A 23502-nucleotide genomic window follows, 5' to 3' on the forward strand; every position below is an offset into this window, starting at 1 on the left:
TAGTTTCCCAGAACATTTTCTTTCCCAAATTGGTATAAAAGCACTCTGGAAATGCTTGCACAGACAATGTTCAGCTCAATGGGAGCTCCTGGGTGCTTAACACTCTGTAAAAGTCTGTCATTAATTTAACAATCTGTGTATGGATTTAGGGTCCAGACTTTTCACTTTTTGTTGGTGGATCAGGGATTGTGTCTCTGTCACGGTGTCTCAGAAGCTTGTTCCATTGACCCAGTGCATTCTGTACGTGCCCTTCTCAGGGGGACAAAAAGAGGCAGAAATGCCCCTCAGCCTTGTGGCTGCTGCTGTCCCCTCTGCAGCTACCTCCCAGAAAAGGGGCTGTGGGTCAGAGTGGAGAGGGGAGGAACTCCCTTAATTGCCATGATTTACTGCCATTGGCTTGGCTGTTTGCTCCTGATGCTTCCCGAGGGTAAAAGTATCTTTCACCTCAGCCACACTTTCTGCAATTCCGCCCCTTTCTCCTTTCCAGATATGCTGCTTGTCATTTTTTTCTACCTAATTTCACATCTTAATTTGCTCATTTTGATTATATTTTCCAGAGCATTGACATTGTGACCCTAACTTGAGAGGGGCTCAATAAGCCATCTCTCAAACGGTCAGTCAGTGCTATCGGGTATCTGCAGTTCCAGGTCAGGCTGTACTATCCTGCTGGCTAGAATTCTTGGAAGTAGTTTTGCTTATGACTGTAGTAAGGTTATAGTCTCACATATTTTTCAGACTACCAACTTAACCCATCCCAAGAGGTGAGTCTACTTCATTACACATTCCCTAAAGAAACAATCATTTATTATTTAAACTGCTTACATGATGCAGGAGTTCTCTGAGCAGCCTTGTGATGGTATTGGTTGAACACCCTTGCTTTGGAGGAAAGAGGAATTCATAAGATGGATCTTGGCAAACTTAACAGGACTTTATTCTTCCTGGGATTCTTTGGCATAAGTGAGAAAATGATACATTCACCACATTTTCAAGGCTTAACCCAGAACCTTGAAAAGAAAGGTAGCTGGCACTTTCCTTGCTGTCTTGGCAGGCTTTAGTCTCTGCTGGTGCACGGGGACTGCCACCTCCTCACGGGTTTCTCCCTGGGGACATCTGAAGTGTTTCTGAAATCCCTGCTGCCCTGAACTCACTGTTATGAAATGCTCAGCACAACGTGGATGTTGAGCTGTGTCCAACGTGGAAGTTGTGCTGTGCTTCTCTCAAAGCCAGGCTCTGGGCAGACCTGTGGCTCCTGGGCTGGGCTGCCTTGCTCTGGCAAGTGTGTGTTCCAGGCAGGAGCAGAGGGATGGTGGCAGACACCAGGGTGGTTTCTGTGCTTGGTGAGGGCATTGCCATGATGTGCTCATGAAAGCCAAGGGAATGGCCTCCCTCACCTCCCCTGGGTCTGGGGTGGAGCCTGAGCAGAGTTATGGGACTTAAAGGGAGACCTCTGTCCCCTTCTAGCACGTGCTGCTGTATGTTGGTGTTTAAAAATGGACATCTGCCCCATTCCAGAGACCAGTCTTGGCCAGAAGGCAGCTTCTGGCTGTTGTCAGGGAGCTGTAAGCTGTATGAACAGCTTCATGTTCTCTGGGTCTCCGCCACACCCTCTTTGGGCTTGCAAGCTGCCCTTGGTTCCATGTGGGAAATGGTCTGGCAGGCAGAACCCCAGGTGGGACAGCTGAGTGAGAGCAGTCTCTCCTCCAGCAGTGGAAAGCTCTGGTGACAGAGCTGGGCCTTTTGTGTTTCCTTTGTGGTGCCAAAGCACTGAAGAATTAACAGAGCATTGGAGCAGGAAACAAGAGTTGGATGAAAATTAGCTGCAGGTAAGGTGATTTCATGAGTTTTCTCTCTGCAAAGTGAATGAGCAAAGACTCCAGGATGCTGTAACATGAGATGGCCCCAACCACACTGTGATGTGCATATTAGATTTCTAGGAATCTTTGGCCTCAGATGGTTTTAAATAACCAGCAACCATAGTTCATAGGTCATCTGCTCTCCTTAGTCTTTGTTTTTCAGGGAAGTTGTTAGTTTACATTTTTATGTGTTTTAAGTAGATCTTAGACTGTACTTTATGTCTCTGTACTACACGTTCTGTAATTCTTTTTGGGATGTGTTTGAATCAATGATTTGGGTTTTTTTAGGAGTGAGACAGTTGGCAAATAACAGAAGTCTTGGATCAATATCCACTGAAGTCTGTGGAAAGCTTTATGCCAATTTCAGTTGGCCTTTTGTCAAGTCTTTTAAAACTTTTCATGAATATTTGGAACTATTTTAATGGGTGTGAAATGACATTTAACTCTTCCATTTTAGTGATTTTTCACCTTGAGCACGCTCACATCCACATAATGGTATAGATTTCATGGATTTCTTTGGCCATTGTTTTAGTTAAGACACAGTGGGTTTTTTAACACCTTATTTTATGTATGTGCTCCTAACACTGAATAAAGCATTCTGGGTATGAGCAGTATTCCTTAGGAAATATGTGCATGCTTTTTCATACCTTGTTTAGTTGAGATACTCTTGTTCTTGTGCAAACTGTAATTTAACTTTACATCAGTCAGTATTAAGTAGTTACGTTTAGGAGAGACACTGAAGTTCAATTATTCATCTGTTTTAATTCTCAATTTAATTTTGTTAGGCTTTTACCTCATTATTTGCATCTAGTTTCTGAAACTCCTCTAACTTTAATATGCATAAAGCTGTTGCTTCAGTTTAATTAGCATGCAATCAAAGTGCCTTGTATGAGAACAGAGAACCCTCAGACACAAGGCCTTTCCAGTCTGGAGTGAGGATTGTCAGCTCTCAGCTTTGTGAAATTATGGGAGAGAAGTAGGAGTTCTGCAAATCCTTCACTCACTGTCATTGATCTGCTTTTTATGGAGGGTCTGTTTTTTTCTGGAGATGCTGAAACCCCACAGTGAATTAGGTTTACAGGCTGGTAAGCTGCCAAAGGCTCCACTCCCAGTCTAAGAACACAGGGGAGTAAATGGGAGCAGCCTCTGCCAATGAGATGTGTTAGGGACAGATATAATAGTGACTCTGAAAATTCTTCCTTGTGGATTGAAAATCAGTGGAAAATCTACCTGATTTTGTATAGTTAAGATGATCTTTTTCAGTGGTTTAAACAAATTCTCCTTATTTTTCAATTTATAGTCTATGTTCAATTAAAAAATCCTTGAAGTAGATACCATGTTGTCATTTCCCTTGTCCAAATCTCATTTTGAAATTCTTCTTCCTTTTGAAACATGTCAAGAAAACAGAACAATTTCCTTACTTTGATGATTACAGCCAGATACTGAGGAATTTCACAGAGGTGTATTGGATCTGAAAATTCCTTCAGCCCAGAGCTAAGCAAACATTTCATAACAAATAACAAGAGGAGGAGGAATGTTGCCTTTTTATCTCTTCTCAACTTTTCCACAAAAAAACTGCAAGTTCCTCTAAATTATTGATTCAAAATTATTTGCTAACCACACAGGTCAACTTGTGCCTTTCCATTTTCTTTCCAATAGCATGGAATATCCCTTCCAGAAGAATAGCAAATATGTGTTGTGAGGGAAGAAGAAAACAGCTAATTCCAACTGAGCAATCTCTTGGGTGTTCCTTCCCACCATATTCTCACAATTATTGCTATTATTAGTGATAGCCACAGTGGGATACAGAAGGAATAGACAGGAGTCCCTGGCCTTTTTCATGCTGTGTTGTCTAGACTTACAAGAATGTTAGATTTTGTCATCCTGCTTCCTCTCTTGGTGTTATAATTGCAGAGAATCTGAAATAAAAATGGAATTTTGACCTATCTGACCTTCTCCTCATTGTGTCCTGAACCCATCGAGGTTAATGGAAAGTCATCCTTGATTCAGGGAAAATCACATGTAATGCATAAAGCCAAAGCAGAAAACCCAATGCAAAAATTTCCACGTCAGTTTTGACAGTATTTGAGCTGGATGAATACATTCAATCTAACTCACAATTATGGAGATGTTTCATGCATTTGTAGAAAAAAAAATTCCCAGCATACCCAGTAGTACACAGTAACCAAAATCTGGCCTTCAAAAACTGGAATTCCTTCTTGGTGTAAAGCTAGAAAAGATGAATCTGTGCCTCTGAATGAAGATGAAAAAGAATGAAAAGATGAATCTCCTGCCTCTGTGCCATGGCATTTCTCAGCTGGCATGTGTGCCAGCCAGCACAGTGGAACAATTGGCCAACTTTGCTTCACCCAACACTACAATTTCAGAACCTGCAGGAAAAGTACCTGGCAGCTGTTGTGGCACTGCCCGCTTTGCAGTGCTCCAGAGGACTGCAGCTCTGTCTGAAACCAGGTCAGCATTCTCTGCATTGCTTTGGAATTCCCAAAGTGATTAATTCAATGTGAATGCTTGAAACCATCCCATGCCTGGAAAAAATGGCAAATGGTGTGTGATTGAATGAGTGTCCAGACTGCTCTGTGGCACTTCTCCTTTCTTCTTGACAACTTCACAACTTCATAAAACTGGATGTTATCAAAAAGAAGGTATCTTTCATTCACACAGCATTTTTCAACTTGGAGGATGAGTTTGATGTAAAACCCAAAGGCAAAATATCTTATTGGAGATTTAAGGTCATTTCTGTTGGAAAAAAGTGACTACATTTGCAAGGCACTCAGTCAGCTATTGCCTCTGTAAAGGTACAGCAAAATACAAGCAGGGCCCAGAATTCAGTCACTTCTTCCCCCACAACCAGGAATTCTCAATCCACCCTTATAATGTTAAATATAGAAATTATGTTTGGGGCTGAGACTTCATGTGCATCAGGGGCAGTTTCTTACAGGAAAATGTAGAACCCCCTTTTTTTTCCATATGGTTCGAATCATTTACAAAATGAATCCTATAGGAATAATTTCAGATGTGGAAGCCTTTAAAATGGGGAAATAAGAACCAGATTCACTACATTTCTGTTTTCCAGCTTGAAAAAAAAATCTCTTAGCAGTGCCCAATTATCAGTGCATTGGAGATAAAGATTGTCTCTCAGAACCATTTGTAAATTGTGTGATGACACACATCATAAGGATTAAAATATTGGTCATCTTCCCTACAGGAAAGTACTTTGTCATGACCAAATGTGATCTGACATTTGAAATATGCCAACTTATTGCAGTGAGCAGGCGAGTTAAATTCCTGTCAATTATTTAAAACCTGTCTTTTATTGATGGAGGCAACTTTAACCTTCTCTTAGAATGTTAAGTAGATACAGGCTGAGATACATAATTATGAATTCATGTTGAAGAGAGGAGAATGGGGAAATTGTGTATCAGAATATAATTTGTGTGGGGTTTATTATTATTATTATTATTATTATTATTATTATTATTATTATTAATTTCAGAGGGAAATTAGACCCTCTCAGTTCATAGTGTGGAATCTCTTCTATTGCCAAAACTGAGATCACAGTGTGACATTGTGAGCATCTGGGTCCCTGTGAAAGGTGCTTATACTGGGGAGTACTGCAAAGCTGCCTTTGATTTGGATCAGCAGAAAAGAGTGGAGTAGATGACTGTACTCTGTTGAGGACCTGTAGATCTTTGATAAATCTTTCCATCTGGAATAGACTTAAAATCAGTTTCTGGATTGGTTTAGTTAATGGTTAAAGCTGTGAAGATTTGTATGTAACTTTCAATTTTCACTTGCTTTTCACTGTGTTGAGTTTTCCTCTTGGGAAACAGTTCTTAAAGCACAGAAAATTCCACAAATCCTTTAAAAATACAGTGCTTACATTAGGCATCCAAACTGCTCTCCTTGTCATACCCATGGCATTCAGGCCCTGGGAGGTTGCTCTGAAGAAGAACATCCATTTCAGAAGGGAAGAGGTGATACATGTGACATGTCTGCATTTTCAAAGATATTTTTGAGGAAGGAGGTTGGAATCATGGTCTTGGAGGACTCAAGATGTGGGGCAAGATGGTTTGCAATTGACATTTGTTTGTCTGCACATATTTTTCTGAAGCCTAAGAGATATGTAGTTCTCGTGGGATGTCAGTTTTGGCAGGAGGGTGTTGGCACATGGTAGAGCCTCACTGATCCAAACCAAAAATCTGTATCTAGTATTACGTATATAATGTAATAGAATTACCTGATGAAACTTCTTTTTGGTTTTTGACTTGGTAAAAAAGGGTGTTTATTACAACATGTTTTACAAAACCAAGAAATGAAATAAAATCATAACTGATTAATGAGCTGCATGGAAATACTTCCTCAGTGCCACCCACATTTCCCTGGCCCTGATCCTGGAAACACTTCATCACATGTGCAGTTTTATGCACAGATCCTATGTGAAAACTACAGTGTAGTTTTCCCATACTTGTGTCTTTCAGAGATCCAAGAAGGAAAACAATCAGATACTTGCCTTTACTGATTAGCTTTCCCTTGTAGGAGGGTATACATTTTACATTGTGTTTAAATTATGATTAAATTGCAGGGAGTTAATTACTGAATGATGGTCCTTAAATGTTCAGATGCTTCAGCTTTGTTCTGCTGACCTGTAATGTCATTTTCTACTTGGAATGCCCTTAAATCTGGGACTCCTGTTTGATAATACCTTGTTGTGAAAAAGCTGTGAAGCTTAATTCAAATATTTTCTTCTATGATATGTGCACCTATGAGAAGCTGTGTTTTCCAAAAGCGTTTCCTTTTTATGTGTACATAGTACAAACCTGTACTATGAAGAATGGGTTAATATTGCATATGAAACTATCCATGCTATTGTGTGAAGGTGCTGTGCTGCACATCTGTCAAGGTTTTAATCACTACCTCATCCCACAATCTCTCTGGTTTGTGTTTTTCCAAATGGGAAACCTGGTCATCTCCAAAAGGAAACGATGCATATTTAAATGGGAAGAATATCCAGATCATAACTTGAATATTCTGTAACTTGAGTAGCTAAGCAGTGCCAAGGTGCACGTTGTGCTCAGTGTGGGCCTTGCAGGAAGGTCAGAGGCTGTGAGCTGACAGCCTCCCCTCTAATGCGTGGTGCCGTGTCTCTTTGCAGTCGGGTTTGATACGGACGCGGCAGATGGAGTTCCTGATCTCCCCGTTACCTCAGCGCCTGGCCCGGGAGCACAACTACACGTCCCCCGCCGGGCACCACCCGCACGTGCTGTACAAGAGGACTGCAGAGGGGCAGGTGCACGGGCCCCCAGCCCGGCCCCATCCCAAATCCTCCCCCCGGGGCCGGCGCAGGACGCGCGCGCACCCCGCGCGCCCCAGCGGGTACCGCCACGGAAGGTTCCAAAAGCAGCATTTTTGTGGACGGCGCAAGAAATGTATGTAAGGAAACTTTCTCTCCTTTCTTGAGGTAGTGGCTGTTTCAGGCTGGGTCCTGTGGTGGTCCCAAGGAGTGCTTCATATCTCCTCACATCCCTTTGGGATGGAGGAGTAATAACTTTAAGTTATATATTTCTAACATGAAACACATATGAGAAACTTGAGTTTTGCTCTAAGTTCATAGAACCACCTCTTTTATTAAGCCATCAGAATCACTGTTTAGTTTTTGTGTGCTTTGCCTAGATTAAAAGATCCCAGTGGTGATTTTTTTTTTAACATGGACATAGTTTTCAGTAAGCAGTTCTGCACAGTGATGGATGCCAAGTCCCTGAACTTCTCTCTGTTAGATTGGGGATAGAAAATTAATTAGGCTTGAAGATGGAGAAAAAAAGCTTCAAAATCATTAATTTCTGAGAGGATAGAGAAAAAGTCTTTCAGAACTCACCATTTGATAATGAAATTTTCAGCAACTGAGATCTTCAAAAAGAACCACCCATGTAAATTGTTTAAATAAGATTTTGGAGCCATGTCTTAAAAAATATATTGAAATATATTATCCTGCCAAGATCCATTCTGAGTCCTTCATTAGGCCTTCAAATTGCAGAACATTTTAGAGCCCCCTTGGACCTTATATCTGTACTTTTAGCATTCAGTTGAGTCTTTTTGAAAGCTGATCAGCTTCTGAGCTGAGTTTCTTAATGAGGGTTTCCAGGACTGCAAACAGTATTGAAAACAGTGCCTGAGTCTGCTTATATTCTTCCAACTTCCTACAGAAGTTCTGAGAAAATGAGCAGCTTCCTTTTCCAAAGGTGTGTAAGGAAGAAGGAAAAAATAAATAGAAGGGAAGGAATGAGAAAGGAGTTAGTGGGAAGGTGGCTGGCTGAGACTGAGGGCTGAAAACAAATGGCTTGTTAAAATTTCAGAGATCCTCCCCCCCAGATTTAAAAGCCAACCCTCAATTGCCAAATGCACAAGCCTGTGATTCAACCTGTAAACATTTGCCTTCTACTGCAATCCCAAACCGCCTCATTACATCCTCCATTTCCCTCCTCTCTGGTTTTCCTGCTGCAGAGCAGGGCTGATGTGCTCTCTTATCTCCCCTGCTCCACACTGGCCCATTTTGTTTGGATTGTCCACTGTGAGTGTGTGCTTTGTTTACTGCTCCTCCTGTGACTGCTTGTCCAAAATGAGAATTATCCACGTCCTCTTGAGCTTTTACACAGTGCTTATCCCTATAATAGAGGAGAGCATTTTGAACACTGTATTTGTATGACCTCCTGGGATGTGAGAAGATATTATTGTTATTCTTGTCTTATAATTGGGTCACAGACACAGGAGAGGTCAGAAGTAACCAGTGATTCTGGGAATGTAATTGAGAAACTGAATTTTCTTTAAAATACTTTGTGCTTTTGTAAGTCTACATGTATATCTATTTATTCAATAATTTCACTTACAGCTATGAGCCCTTAGCTGCATATTCAAGCAGATTTTATGTTAAATAAAGAACATGCAGTTAGCATCCGACTATGATGAATTTAGTAAAAGTGATTTACACATCATTGTTTAGGAACTTGATGTCAGACACACTCTTAGGATCTGATTCAGCAAGATGGCATTTAAGTACCTTACCCACAAAATTCTTTCTTTTCACACCCTGTGATCTTTCACTTTGTGCAGTTCACACCTGTAACCTTTTTAAAGTAAGGAAGGAGTTCTAAAAAATAACAACTTATTTCCAGACCCAATCATGGTTAATTTATAGAACAAATCAATCTCATGTTCACTGAATGAAATACAAATAAAATCACATGCCATTGTTTAACTGAGTAGAGGAAAATACAGGATGAAGAGGAAACTACCCCAGTAAAGAGAACCCTTTTTCTATGAGTATTTGGTACTTTTTTTCTTCTTGCCTTTTTTTTTTTCCTCTTTTTAAGTTTTTACATTTTTTTTTCCTGGTCTTATTCTGAGATCTGGAGTCATATAAATTTGAAATTTTCAGTGAAATCCAATCTGGTCACCTGGAATAAAGTTTCAGCTTGAATGAACATAGGGATGGAGAATTCAGGCTGACAAAAGGGGGTCCTCTGCTATTAACCCTGCCTAGTCAGGGTTAATTTATCCCAACCTAAGAATGAAATCAAGCTTGCTGAGCACTAAGAGGAAAGAGTACATTGCCACTTGGGTGTCATAAAAATAACTTGTCCCATCAACTTGTACGTATCATCTTTTAAAATTTCATGTGCAGAGACTTTGTAAGCACTAGAAAAGCCAGTTAATCATCTTCCAAGCTCTTAGTCACAACCTAAATGCTTTTAGATCATGAGAGTTAACTAGACTGTAGTTAGTAAAACATGCATGAAACTGCTGCTGCTTAGGTTTTCTGAGTAGCAATGAAGTAAATTCAAGAGCAAAACTTCTCTGCTCCTGGATATATTCAAGAGCAAAATGTCTCTGCTCATGGATATGTATGTCCAAAGCACTGGAGCTGTATTGCCTTCAAAACAGTACCTGGGCACTGATGTGCCTTGAACTGAGCCCTTCCCTCTTGGGTGAGGCCTGTCCTTGTGTCTTGATGTGCTTCCAGAACAGAAAAGTTCTTTGAGCTTGTAAAGGATGGTTGTGTACAATGAGTGATACACTTGAAAATCACCATAACCTGATCCTTTGTATGCTAAATGCACATCAGAATGCTGAGTTCTTGAAAGCAAACCACTGTTGTGCATTCTGTGGTACTTGATTCCCCAGTTTGAGAGGGTAGAAAGTAGGGTCTGCTTTAGCTCTCTGGAATAAATTTCTGATGAGGAACAGGTAGGGTTTTTTTCATTACCTGCAGCTCCCTCATTTGTCTTGTTACATCCTGTGTCAAAAAAAACCCAACCCATTATTATCCAAAGAGTTTGATAAGTGGCCTTTGAGTTAATTCTTGATGCAAAGGCAGTGCAGGTTGATGCAGAAGAACCTGTGGAGGGATAGCAGGAGCACTGTAGGATGTGGGAAATGGATTTCCTTTCCTGGTTCCTGGTTCCCTGAAGAAGTGGAGCAGAAACCACTCTCCAGCTGTGCCACTGCCCGTGCTGCACCAGCACAGAGAGAGAAAATGCTCCCTGGAACTGGGATGTGCACTGCCTGTTGTCAAGCCATCCTTGGTGTTGCCTGACTCTATAAATACATTGCCAGCAGGAATAATCTCCTGGCAGTTTGGCATGGAAGGCCAATGTCAGTCCCAATATCAGGCTGGCAGGAATTTACTTGTGGTGTGTATCTGATTTCTGTACTGCCCATGGACATCTGTAGTGGAAAGCACTTTTTTGCCAACTGCTTTGTAAGTAGCACATGCCAAACACCTCAGGAAGTTATCAAAAGGACAGGAAAAATGCAGATACTCTGTTAAAAATTCTGTTGTATTTTTTTGCACAGATGCTACCATTTTATTAGATTAATTCCTTATTTTAAACTGCTTATTGAATACAAATGTGGTTCTCCCATTTCCTTCTCTCCCTGTAGCAGTCCTTCCCTCAGGAATGAATCAGGTCTTTTTTAATAAATATGGAAGAACTCAGCCAGAAGTATTAAATCACATGCTATAAAAATAATCTAAGGCTTTAAACCTGTGATACTTCATTTTTTGATGAAACTGTTCATGGGTGATCTGAACTCTTTCCAAAACAGTTTTATTTCCTTTTAGATGCACCCAAGCCACCCACAGAAGAGACCTACATTCGCTCAGATGAGTATGGGACTTCTGCGAGGTTTAAAAGATCATCTGCTAAAATTCAGAAAAATGGAAGTCTGAATGTCGAAACCCTTGTTGTGGCGGATAAAAAAATGTTGGAGAAACATGGCAAGGAAAATGTAACAACCTATATCTTAACAGTCATGAACATGGTAAGGTGGGGTGTCACTGAGGTGCCTTTTCTCTGGGGAATATTGGTGTGTCAGAGTGGGATCTTTCATTGGACAAATACTGATAACAAAAAGAGCAGAGACACCTCATGCAAGGCTTTCTTCAAGCCTCATCTAATGTAGTACTATTATCAAAAAGCCTTTAAATACACATCTTTAGAACATCACAGCTCTGGCAACAGTTCCGTAGAGTAAAGAAAAATGATTAGAAAGTATTTAAAATGTTAAATTTTAAAATACTTCCTGTGTAGTACAAAAAAGGCAGATACTCTGAAATAGACACTTTCATTTAATATCATGAAGCTTTATCTGTTTCATCTCACATAACCTAGAAACACTTATTTGAGAAAGCACAAATATATTTCTATAAAATTGATATCATTTGACTAGAAATATGTTTTCCTGCATGGCCTTGCTCTTTACTTTTGTGCTGCAAAACTTGAGCTTGAACTTTGGCCTTAATTACACTTGATCCAGGAGAGCAAGAACAGATCAAAGCCCATTGAAGTCAATAGAAGGTTTTTGACCAAGTATAGTTTGGGGCATAATTGTTCTGGTTTGAGCTCTTTTGGATTAATCCTACAAGGTTTCTAACTCCATAAGTTAGTACTGAAAATTGAAGTCCAAGGTAATAACTCAGTACATATGTTTAATCTATTAAAAAGGAATTATGCATGTAGGTGATATTTCCTCTCCAATAATCATTGCAGGTCTCTAGTCTGTTTAAGGATGGAACAATTGGAAGTGATATAAACATTATTGTTGTGAGCCTGCTTCTTTTGGAACACGAGCCTGTAAGTCGTGTCAGAATTTTTGTCTGAGCTACTTCATTTGCTGCTGTTCATTGGGAGCATTGGGTGCTCCCACGTTGTGTGCAGGGAGGTTTCTTAAGGCATAGAGTGTGAGAAGAAGATTTAAACGGCCAAAATCTCCAAAATGTCACTTTCCACTTTTCACTGCTTCTTGGGTCTTGATTCTAAATTCTTCATTTCATATAAATATTCTTTAGAAACATTGAAATGCTTCCAGTAGGATAAAACCTAACATTTTCTAGCATTTCCTTGAGGAGAAATGGCCGGAATGAGAAATCTATTTAATGAGTATTTAAATAAATGGAATAATTTTGAACTGGGCTTTCCAATGTGTGGTGATCAGAAGTGGCAAGGAGTCAGAAGTCCCAAACTGAAGAAAACATGTAACAAAAGGTGGGAGCAGAGCCCATTCTTGTGTCAACAGTGCTGAGACAAAAAAAGACAAAAATCTCTTTTGCTGAAAAGAAACTTGTGAAGGGTTGAGCTACTTGGATAATACTTTTCTTCCCCAGCAATTACAATGCATTATAATCACAATATTGAATATGGCTTGGTGTTCATCATTCTCAGGAATCAAATATATTTGTACACTAATTCCAGCCACCAGCTTTGGAAATATCTGTGTTTCTGGGGAGAGGCCCAGTTTTGTTTTACAGTTGTAAGAGATTCCCTCATCAGCTGACTCAGTCATCACTGACAGTTAACATGGGAATACACAAGCTGATGTGGAACAAATATGAAATATTAACTCCCTTTTCCCTAAGCAGCTGTTACTCTTTCAATCTCCTTTCTCACGCGCTGCTGGAAACACCTTGTCTGAGTGTCTGTGTGTCCATCCCTCCCTGCAGGGTGGGTTGTTGATCAACCACCACGCTGACCAGTCCCTGAACAGCTTCTGCCAGTGGCAGTCTGCCCTGGTTGGGAAGAACGGGAAGCGCCACGACCACGCCATCCTCCTGACAGGCTTTGACATCTGCTCCTGGAAGAACGAGCCCTGTGACACTTTAGGTGTGACACCAAACCACGGGCTGGGAGACCTGGGCCTGCCCACAGCAGGAGCTGAGCTGGCTTCAAACACAGAGTCCATTTTTGCACATTGTGTGCCTTGTTGTTGGTCTTCTTGAAGAGGACAGGACAGTATTATTTTTGGATTGTCACCTCTTCAAGGAATATTTTTGATTTTGAGAATATATCTGAGCCACTCTATTTTTATTTTCTTTTTGTGACTGCTTCCCTTTTTTTTGCATGGGATTCCTCCCTAATTGGAGAGCAGTAAAGGCATGGTGGGGTGGGTTGGGGGGAGAATAATTTTTACAAATAAAGTGTAGTTGGAGAGGTTAGATTTGATTTATACTTTTTATATAGGAGTTCCTTAATTGTCAAATAAAAGTCTGCTGTAATTCCTCCATGATAAACCTGATGGAGTAGACAAGTGTCTCCATGTGCCAAAATAAACTGGCTTATTAGGACCAGTGCAGATGATATGTGAATTTGGAATTCTGTAGAGGAACAAGCTATTTTACTGCTTCCTTCCTTCCATTCCTCCAGGATTTGCACCCATCAGTGGCATGTGCAGCAAATACCGCAGCTGCACCATTAATGAAGACACAGGCCTTGGACTGGCTTTTACAATTGCTCATGAATCTGGACACAAGTAAGTTTCTTCTTCGCTAAACAAATATGTAAGTGAATGGAAACATAGCCTATTTAATATAAATCAGTTAAAGATACATCATTTGGATTGGCACATTCTAAATATAAATCATTTGGAAGCCCAAGGAGCAGTAGTGAACAGGGTTCCATCCAGCTGGTGGCTGGTCACCAGTGGTGTTCTGCTGGGCTCAGAACAAGCCAGTCCTCTTTAATACCTTTGAGATTCCCACATTGCTCCCATATTCTGGTAGACAAATCCATTCTGGTTCCCTTTGGTTGCTCCAAAAAGAGAGGGGGTGCTGCAGGTTACTGCAGCTTCACTGGAGAGGTGATCTCTCTCAGTCTCTTGGAGATCTCTTTTTCCCAGAAAATCCAGTGTTTCATAAAACACTTTCAACCTGTCCTTTGTTCTCTCTACCTGTTTAATGAGTGATTTAGGTAAAACCCACCTTTGTAATGGTTTCTGCCTTTCTGTATTTATGTCCATTGGATTTCCATTTGTTTTCTACTGTAGAAAGACTGTAATTTTCTTAGAACATGGTGTCTCTCATACAAAACCAGTAATAATCTTTTGTGGAGCTTCAGCTATTCTTCAGATTGTTGAATTAAATCTAAACAAGGTGATCAGGTTTTGTTCTGCTGGTTTTTTCTCCCAATAATTTTGAATTATCTTTCCACAACTTTGTGCATGGTTTTGATTTCCAGTTTAGCACAGTTCAAGCTGGAGTCTGTCTCCCCACTGGCAGTAGAGAAGCAGAGTTTCTCTGTGTGGGACAAACCTAACATCAAGGCTTAGTTAAAAGGTCTTTATTTTACAGCAACATAAATACACAGAAAAGGTTTGGAAAGCAGTGGTGCTGCATTCTGCTGATTGGTCAAGGCATGAAGCCTTCCCATTCTGCCTGACTGCTTCAGGACTATTCAGTTTTCATTGCACTGATATGCTCTGCAGTGCACACTATGACCTAATGTCTACACGAGTGACCCTTTCACAGGTTTCTGTGCATCTGAAGGGAAGCAAGGAATTAAAGAGTAATCCAGCTGCCACTGAGGCCTGTGGGAATTGTGCCAAAGCATTCAAAGAACCAGATATGTAATGTGAATATTGTGTGATCCTCCTGTCAAGCTAATGCAGTTTCACTGACCTCAGTACATTTTTAATGCCCTTCAATCAGCATTAGGAGAGAATCAGGCCCATAGCTTATTTTTCAAGAATTATCCCATTTAGTCTCTTGATGTTATCTTCCTTTTTTATTTCTTCTCATTTGCTTTGAGAGAGTCAAATTGGAATTTTTTTTTTCCTTTTTCACCACTGCCTTTGATTCACATATTATTCCACCTTTTCTTGGTATACTTTTATGGTCCTAATAAAATGCTTCTTATCTTTTGGGAAAAGCCTGTGCCAGACACAAAATGTCTTTATGATCATTTGTCATGTTCATGGTCCTGAGACTACCTGAAATGTGATGTAAGACAACAGAAGTTGGTTTCTGTGATACAGAGATTCTTGGAAGGAAAAAAACTGTGACAGCTCTGGGGGTGCTGAGGTCCACTGTGAATGTATTAACCAAAGGTTTTACAGGGGGGAATATCACACACTCTGTGATCCACTGAGAGCTTCAGTGGTTAGACATTTTACTGTTTTGTTAGACATTTTAATGATTTTCTAAAGTTTGTGTTTTTACCTGAAACCTTAACAGCTCCTCTGGGTGTTCAGAGCCCATTGTGTCAGTGGGATATAAACTGGGGATTCTCTGGCTGCAGTGCAGGAGAACACAGTATTTTATGAAGGGTTCTTAAACACTGGCTCAATTGGTACTTTTTTTGTCCATTTATAGGAAGAGCCATATATTTTAGGAAGTTTGGAGCCTCAGCTGGTGGCAACACATGCAGTAACTCTGATGAGCCTGTAATGATTTATAGCAGGAGAGGCTTGAGTCCAGTAAATGAGATATTCCCTGCACATGCACAGATTACATTTATAAAGTTGCCAGTGTTCTACAATATTGAAGTAACAGATGATGAAATTTCTATCCCAAACACATTGAAATTCACAGATGTCCCATATAGTCAGTAAAATCAGAACAGGGAAAGGAAAACCTCTAAAAATTAGCTTTATTACATCAATAAAATCTCTATAATTTGTAATTATAATGTGATTTTTTTATTATTGCTTATTATTTTTTATATCATCCTAACCTCTCCTAGTGAAAGCAGGGCCTCCTGATGCTCAGACTGAGCAAAACACCCTATAAGAGGCAGTTTTCCCAGTAAGAGGCACTATTCCCATTAAACAGTTCCAGTCTAGACAAAATGACACTGTATAACAAAGGTGAGGAAACCAATGTGATTTGCCTGAGATAATATAGCAAGTTAGTGGCTAAAATTAGAAAAAATAATAATGTTTTTGTATTCATACTTCTGTATTCTATTCATTCCCACCCATTTCCTTTGCTACAGATGGAGCTCTGTAGCTCTGCCCTCTGCTCAGGAAGGCAGTTATGGTGTGTAAAGCACATTCCTGTGGTTGGTGTTTCCCTGGATTGTGATCTCCACAACATTCATGTCAGCAGGCATTGTCCCTGCAGAGACAGGCTCACACTGCTGTGCAGGTTTTAAGCTGACAGATCCCTAGCAAAGGACAAGAGTGGCTGAACACAAGATCTGTGTGTCCATCCACCCCACCATGGAACGGTTCTGCTTTGGGAAATGGGTAAACTGGGAAACCTTGGGCACAGGCTGCAGCTCCTCTGTGCAGTGTCCTGTCACTGGCTCCCTGTGCAGCACCAGTGTGGCTCTTCCTTGGAGCCTGACCATCCTTTCCCATCATTGTGTGATGACAAAAATTGCTGCTAATTGGAATTCATTCCAACACAAATTTTTATGGTGTGTAAGTTTTCATCCCTTTGGAATGAACGGGATGAACTCCACCTTCCCTGTGGAGTTCAAGCACAGAGCTGTTACCCAGAAAGTGTTTCTTTTCCCCCATAATTTTTCTTGCTTCTGTTTAATCTAGACTTTCTCTCTCCCACCTGGTTCTCTTTCCAGCTTTGGGATGATTCACGATGGAGAAGGAAATGCTTGTAGAAAAGCTGAGGGAAATATTATGTCTCCCACACTCACTGGGAACAATGGAGTGTTTTCTTGGTCTGTGTGCAGCAGGCAGTATCTCAACAAATTTCTCAGGTAGGTCAGATGTAAATCTGGGCCAGTGCCCGGGAATGCAGCTTTAGTAACTGGGCTTGAATTCTTGAACAGCATAAAAATTACTGAAGTGTGAATTCTCCTGCTTTAAAATGTGCTCAGACCCTTGCAGTGTGTGAGCCCACAGGCTTGGGCTGCTGCACCAGTGAGGTGGTGTGGCCTGGAAGGGCTTTTTTGTCCTGCCTTGTTTCAAAAGCAGGAGTTTCACCCTCCAGGAATACCCTGCAATAATGACTGGCATGTCATTCTTTCCCAGGCATTCCTGTCAGCAGCTGGGTTTATTAGAGAATGAATAGGAAGCGTACACGAAAGAAGGCAGACACAGTGGTACCAAAGTCATTACAAAATGTGAATTAACATCAGTGGCCTTTCTCACTGGAGTTTCTCTCCTGATCTAGCTCATGTCACGAGTAAAGGCCATTTTACATTTTTCACATCCTGTTTTTGGAAGAAACAAAAAAGGAGAAAGGGAAGATTGTCAGGTTTTTTCCCAGTGTGTTGTCATTACTCAGTGATGCCTTTAGAAGAACTGTTCTTCAATCACTGTTTAATTCATGATTATATTAATCTTTCCCTTTTTTTTTTTTGTCATTCATGGGTAGATTATATAGAAATACTAAAAAATGTGTAGGAGGTATTTTGAGCAAGAGCAACACAGGCATTTTAGACATTAATTCCTTAGAGTGAGAAGCAGGCACCTCGGTAGTTATGTGGATCTGGTCCTTGAATTCCCAGTCAACATCTTTGACTTGCGGCCAGAAAAGGTAATGGAGTTCTGGGGCTTTTTTCATGCTGCAGTGATGGAATATATTTTTTGTATAGAAGCAAATTGCAAGCTTAAAAGCCCTCCATCCTGCCATATGGTCCCAGAGACTGACACCTGGGAGGCAAATCCAGCATGGAGGGACCTTCTGTACACAGGGGCTGCCAGGCAGAGAGGAAGGGGACAAGGTGGAGCTGGGAGCTGTGCTCTGCACAGCCCCAAGCACACGCCCTGCTACAGCCCCCTGGCAGCTCCACACAGGGCAAATGCTGCAATGGGACACTGTGCCTGCTGCTTCTGCTGGCTCCTCATTGGGGGAATCCACTGATGGGAAAGAGGCAGAGGAGGGCAGCTTGCTCTTGGTTATCCAGGAATACAGGGAGACAAGGAATTTGGCATCATTCTTTCTTGTTGTCAGTCCCAAAGCCTGGAAATTCCTGCTTCCTTAAAACTTTGCAGGTCAGGCTACCAACAAGATGTCAAGAACTTTTGGCTCCTGCACTTAGATATTCTTGTTTCAGAGCATACCTCTAAAACTAGTTAAAGGTACTGTATACCATATTATGTATTTGTGCTGGTCTGTAGCAAATTAAAATATTTTGATGTCAAGATCATAGTCATGATTAATTTACCTTCTCATTATAGTACAGCTCAAGCTGCCTGCCTGATTGATGAACCTAAGCAAACAGGACAGTATAAATACCCTGACAAACTGCCAGGGCAGATCTATGATGCTGATACCCAGTGCAAATGGCAATTTGGAATGAAAGCAAAACTATGCAACCTCAGCTTTGTAAAGGTACCTATCCATGCACTTTTGGGAAGTTACAATGGCATGAGAGAACTGCAGTACACTGAAAAAGTACAAGTACAGGGCTCTTCTGAGGCCTGGGCTATTTCTCTGCCTTATCTGTCTTGGCAATTTGCTTTGAAGGTACTGGCCTCTTTTGAGGAATATCCCAGCCCCAGGGGAGTTTCAGAAGGAAATGTGTTCCTTCCAGGAGTCATAAGGGGGGCACTTGAATCCACATGAGCCATGAACCCTTGCCTGCTGTGCTAAGGGAAATTAGCAGGCAGTTGAGTTTTGATCAAAGCTTGTGTGGGGTAAGAAGGACTCAGTTTCTTGTGTTTTACTTTTATGACAGCAAAAAGTCTGGGAGAGATCTATGGGGTTATTTTAGAGCAATGAAATGTAACTTATACTCTTGACTTCATGATGAATGATTAATTTAGATTAACCTATTGTTTTAATGACTGTTACATTCCTTACTGGTCTCTTCAGAGAGGGCATTTTTTAAAATAAGCTGGAGTGCTCATTCTGAAAAAAAGGTATGGTAATTTCTTTTACTCCTGTTATTATCCTGGAGTATTTTGATTTATTACATACTAACTACATTATTCAAGGGGTGGCAGCTGTGTTTCTTCCACAGCTAATAGACAAGGAAGAGGGAGTGAACAGCACTGTGCACAGACTGCCTTTCCAGATATCTTCTGTGGTTTAGAAAAATCTTGTCTCTTCACAGTGTTATAGTCCCTGCAGACACGATGAAATTTTAGCCATGAACTTTTTAACACTGTTTGTATTCTATTATAATCTCACACTCAATATAATTTTAAGAAATATATAGTGAAATGGTGCATAAACAAGAAGGCAATATATAGGGTACATCTGTGCTAGGAAACTTTAACCCAGGCTTTTCCACATTCAGAGAAGTTTATTTATATGTCTTTTAAGGTAGCAAAAGCATGTTTCATTGGTTACTCTTTTAAAATACCAGGAAATAATGGAAATTATGAGCACTGCAGTGAATACTGTTTCCTTTTCAGGATATCTGCAAATCCCTTTGGTGTCACAAAGTGGGTCACAGGTGTGAGACAAAGTTCATGCCCGCAGCAGAAGGAACAGCTTGTGGTATAAGTATGGTAAGTTGTTTTATAAATAAAATATTGTCATCCTAACTTGAGTTTAGACTGTGTTTGGTCAAATACAAGGTCCCATCAAAACCAGTTTTAGCCAGATCCCTCCAGATTTGCCATCCTAGACTTTGAGATTGCTTTGTAAATGATTCCACTGTGATGCATACTCAGGATGTGGCCTCCCAGCGGCACCTGGCTGATGGCAGGGCCTGGTGCCTCTCCCAAGGAGCTGTGGGATCAGATATTTTCTGGCAAATATAAATCAGTAAGAAAATACATGAATTATAACAGGAGTTAGATCAATGTTTCCAATTCCACTCTGATATGAGCATACCTTAAGCGATACTGTTTGCTGTACAGACTAAGACCATATTTTCATCAGAGATCACCACTAAAAGAGCTTATTTGTTAGAGTCAAGCCTCCTAATTTAAACCTCCACTCATCTTATTTGTTTGTATTTACCCTCATTTTTTTGCATTTATTTGAGTTGAACTTTCTAATTTATTCTCATCTATAGTTATAGATATTTATCTATATATCTATAGATATAGATAAAGCAAAATATTTTCTTTACCTGAAAAATTTCTTCCAGCAGAACATTGTTTTGATTTTGAAGTTACTGACAAATATTCTATTTTGCTTTTTCTCTTTGTACAATATTTCCAAATTGAATCATGAAAGGGAGACATGTTAGCAGAATTCTGGGAGGCTGTGTGTAAATTACACGGGAAGTGTTGAGGCTCCGCAGCTCAGGATCATAAAGTAACATGGATTTTTGGGGGAAGAGTAAGGCCAAAAAGCACTCTTCAAGAGAGCAGTTTTGAAAATTTACTAGCCCAGGGATTTTCAACTCAAAACTTGGACAAATATTAGAACATTAGTTATGTGTGCCACTGTATGGATCAATGTCCCACTGCAGAGTCCTTGTCCTGCTGCGTGGCGTTCTTTGAGTTCAGTGGTGACTGCATTCGAATCAAGCACTGGAGCTTTTAAATGTTGGGTGTTTTTTTCCTTTTGTGCGTGTCCCAGGTGGTGCTGACTGTGTTTTGTGTGCCTGTCTTGCAGTGGTGCCGCAGAGGACAGTGTGTGCAGTACGGGGAGCACGGGCCCAAGCCTGTCCATGGCCAGTGGTCTGCCTGGTCCCAGTGGTCCGAGTGCACTCGCACCTGCGGAGGGGGGGTCACCTATCAGGAGAGACACTGCAATAACCCAAAGTAAGACACAGATATGGAAAGGTAGTGTTTGTGCTCCATTCATGTTCCTAGGGCAGAAAACAAGCAGGGTCCATTTCTGCAGGGAAATGTTTGTAAGGCTTTCGCCCGTGTCCTGTACGAGCAGCCCATGGGTGGAAGACACTTCTGTGCCCTGACACCAGAAAGCAGAGCCTGGCTGCAGACTGCTGCAGTTCCTCAACATCTCCAGCCCAACTTGCTTCATTTATTTTGGGATGCTGCAGTTTATCAAATACCTGCAGAAGTAAGGAAGCACTCTACAGACATTTTTACATTTTACACTTTTAAATTTTACATTTAAGGAAGCACCACACAGACATTTTTTACCCCTAACAGCCTACAAGCAGGAGAAAAAGATCTTAAAAGCTATTAAGACTTCTACTGAGATCATATTATCCAGGATGATAAGGACAGATGTCTTTGCATGTCTGTCTTTGCATGTTCTTTGCATTCTTTTATATTTCATGAGTCAAATGAAAGTTGCTGAACCCTGGAATTGTGTGCTAGCTCATGACACATTTTTTCATTTGCCTCTAATTAATATCTTATCTCTGTAAATACTATTCATTATAATAAGCACTTCAAAGTAGATTAAAAGAGTTAGCTGACCAGCATCTTTCCCAAGTACTCAACTCACTGCAGCTTACAAGAAAAGAAGGATTTCCCTGTTTTATTTCATACACAAATTCAGCAGGCATAGACACATGTATTCCTCATTGCACACAGTAAAAGCAGCATTTAAACTGCAGTAATAAAAAACAGAGAAAATATGACACAGTTTATATGAGGCTGTAAAGAAGCCTCTCATCTACCATACAGTGCTGCAGTATAATATCCATGCTTCATATACTATGTTATAGGAGAATGTGAGTTAGTTAAAATAGTCTTTATTACCCTCAGTCCAGCCAATTTTTGCAGATCCGTAGCAGAGTGTTTTGTCAACCTTTTTTGCTGTTTCTCAGTTCATTTTCATAAATAAAATTACTTGGATATTTTCCTTTGTTAAGCAGTTTAGCACAAGAATGCAGGGTCTCAGAGGCCATATGTGTATATTTTGGTTTTCCTGCTTTGGTCCCTGCTTTTCTAGCTGAATGGGTAGGGCTGCACATTGTTCTCTGCATTTATGCATAAACTCCTCCTTGCTCTCCTTGTGTGACAGAAGAACGTCCAGTAGTGGAAATGGTTCAGTTTGGTGCATAGTGTGATTGATAAAGATTTCTGGGACCATCAAGCAGAATCTCTTCAACATGAAGTTGTCATCTGCTGTAGCATTTAGAACTTTCCTTCAGAGTGAACTGTCTGTTCTAATGAAGTAAGAATTGATGTCATCAAGTCATACTTGGTACCAGAGCTGGATCATGTTTTTACTAGATTTAATTCCATTGCCTTAGGGGTAGTCCAGTTAGGGCAAAGAGAAAATGGTATAATTCTCTCCCAGAGTTACACTGATGGAATGACAGGAGTATAAATAAGCCACACAACAGAGCACAAATGTCCAGGTAGCTGTATTTGACATCACAGCATTCTGTATGAATGTGTAATCAAAAGAAAAATAATATCATCTATTTTCAAGGCCACACAGAATGATTTAAGGACTAGTCCCTGTTCATTGTTAACCTCTAAAAATTCAGAATAATTATTCTTTTCTTTCTGAATTTCTGAGACGTGTTTCAGATGTTTATATATTTTGATACATATATGTATGTTATTTTATATGTTATATATTTATGTCACTTTTCCTAATTCAGATTTGTGTAGGAGCTGATGTTTGTCTTGTTCCAAAGCTTGATAGATGGTTTTGGATAGCAAAATTTTGAAAATGACAAAGAACAACATTTCTGAAAATTAGATTAGAACAAGGGTGTGGATCTGTGAAGAACTGACTGGACTCTAAAATGCAATCACAATGATTGACACCTTATGAACATTGAGGAAAATATCTGTTTCTGGTGATTTAAAGGTGACCCGTTAGCAGAAATTTAAGGGCAAGTGAGGAATACAGCATGAGATTGCTGTGTGTGAAAATCTTGTTACCTGTGTGAGTTTGTGAAATCCTCCTCTTGCAAATAATATCCAAACAATTCAATTCCCATCCTCCTGCCAATTTGCAGGCAGCCCTTGTGACCACACCCAAGCAGCTCTGGGTATGGCTTTGGAACTCCCACTGGAGCTGTGCACAATTTCTCACTGAAAAACACCCATGGGGATCACCTGCAGTCCACAGAGCTGGGCAGATTTGCTAAAATCATTATGTTCTTGTAAATTGTCACAGTGTAATTTCATGGATCTGGTTTTCATACACCACAGCACTTTACAGTTGAGGTACTTTTCCAAGATAGAAATTGATTGCATAATTTAATAGTTTGGCTGGGAAAGAACCTGAAGAGTGCCCGAGAGATTTAAATTAGTACCTGAATCATATCTGTGGGACTGCATCCTACACCTCACAATAGTGCATTGTTCAGCAGAGCAGAATGGAGTTGTAGGCGTGTGTGCAGTCAAAAGACTGAACCAAAACTGCTTGAACACACTTTTTAAAACTTTCTGTATATAACATCTGTAACGGTGATTACAGAAAATGTGAGATGCAAACTGATGCAAATTAATGATGCCATTTAAAATACTTCTAAAAAACAAATACTGTGAAAGGCATTGTAGACCTTTCAGATTCATGCAGAATAATAAAGCTTTGTGATACTATCATAATATTGGC

General features: G+C 40.4%; 1 protein-coding gene across 2 annotated transcripts in view; it reads left to right on the plus strand.

Moving 5' to 3' along the window:
* ADAMTS18 (ADAM metallopeptidase with thrombospondin type 1 motif 18) overlaps nucleotides 1-23502 on the plus strand; it is a 77397-nt gene that overhangs the window by 20816 nt on the left and 33079 nt on the right. For both annotated transcript variants that reach the window (XM_071440265.1, XM_071440264.1), the window contains 9 exons: nucleotides 7027-7300; nucleotides 10990-11189; nucleotides 11918-12001; nucleotides 12868-13027; nucleotides 13568-13673; nucleotides 16721-16858; nucleotides 18285-18438; nucleotides 19467-19562; nucleotides 20623-20771. In XM_071440265.1, the coding sequence (XP_071296366.1) occupies nucleotides 7027-7300; nucleotides 10990-11189; nucleotides 11918-12001; nucleotides 12868-13027; nucleotides 13568-13673; nucleotides 16721-16858; nucleotides 18285-18438; nucleotides 19467-19562; nucleotides 20623-20771 (1361 nt within the window). The remainder of the gene's footprint in view (nucleotides 1-7026; nucleotides 7301-10989; nucleotides 11190-11917; nucleotides 12002-12867; nucleotides 13028-13567; nucleotides 13674-16720; nucleotides 16859-18284; nucleotides 18439-19466; nucleotides 19563-20622; nucleotides 20772-23502) is intronic.

The sequence above is a fragment of the Agelaius tricolor genome, unplaced genomic scaffold, assembly GCF_023055355.1.
Source record: "Agelaius tricolor isolate 1412-34295 unplaced genomic scaffold, bAgeTri1.0.p SCAF_15, whole genome shotgun sequence".
Taxonomy (NCBI): Eukaryota; Metazoa; Chordata; class Aves; order Passeriformes; family Icteridae; genus Agelaius; species Agelaius tricolor.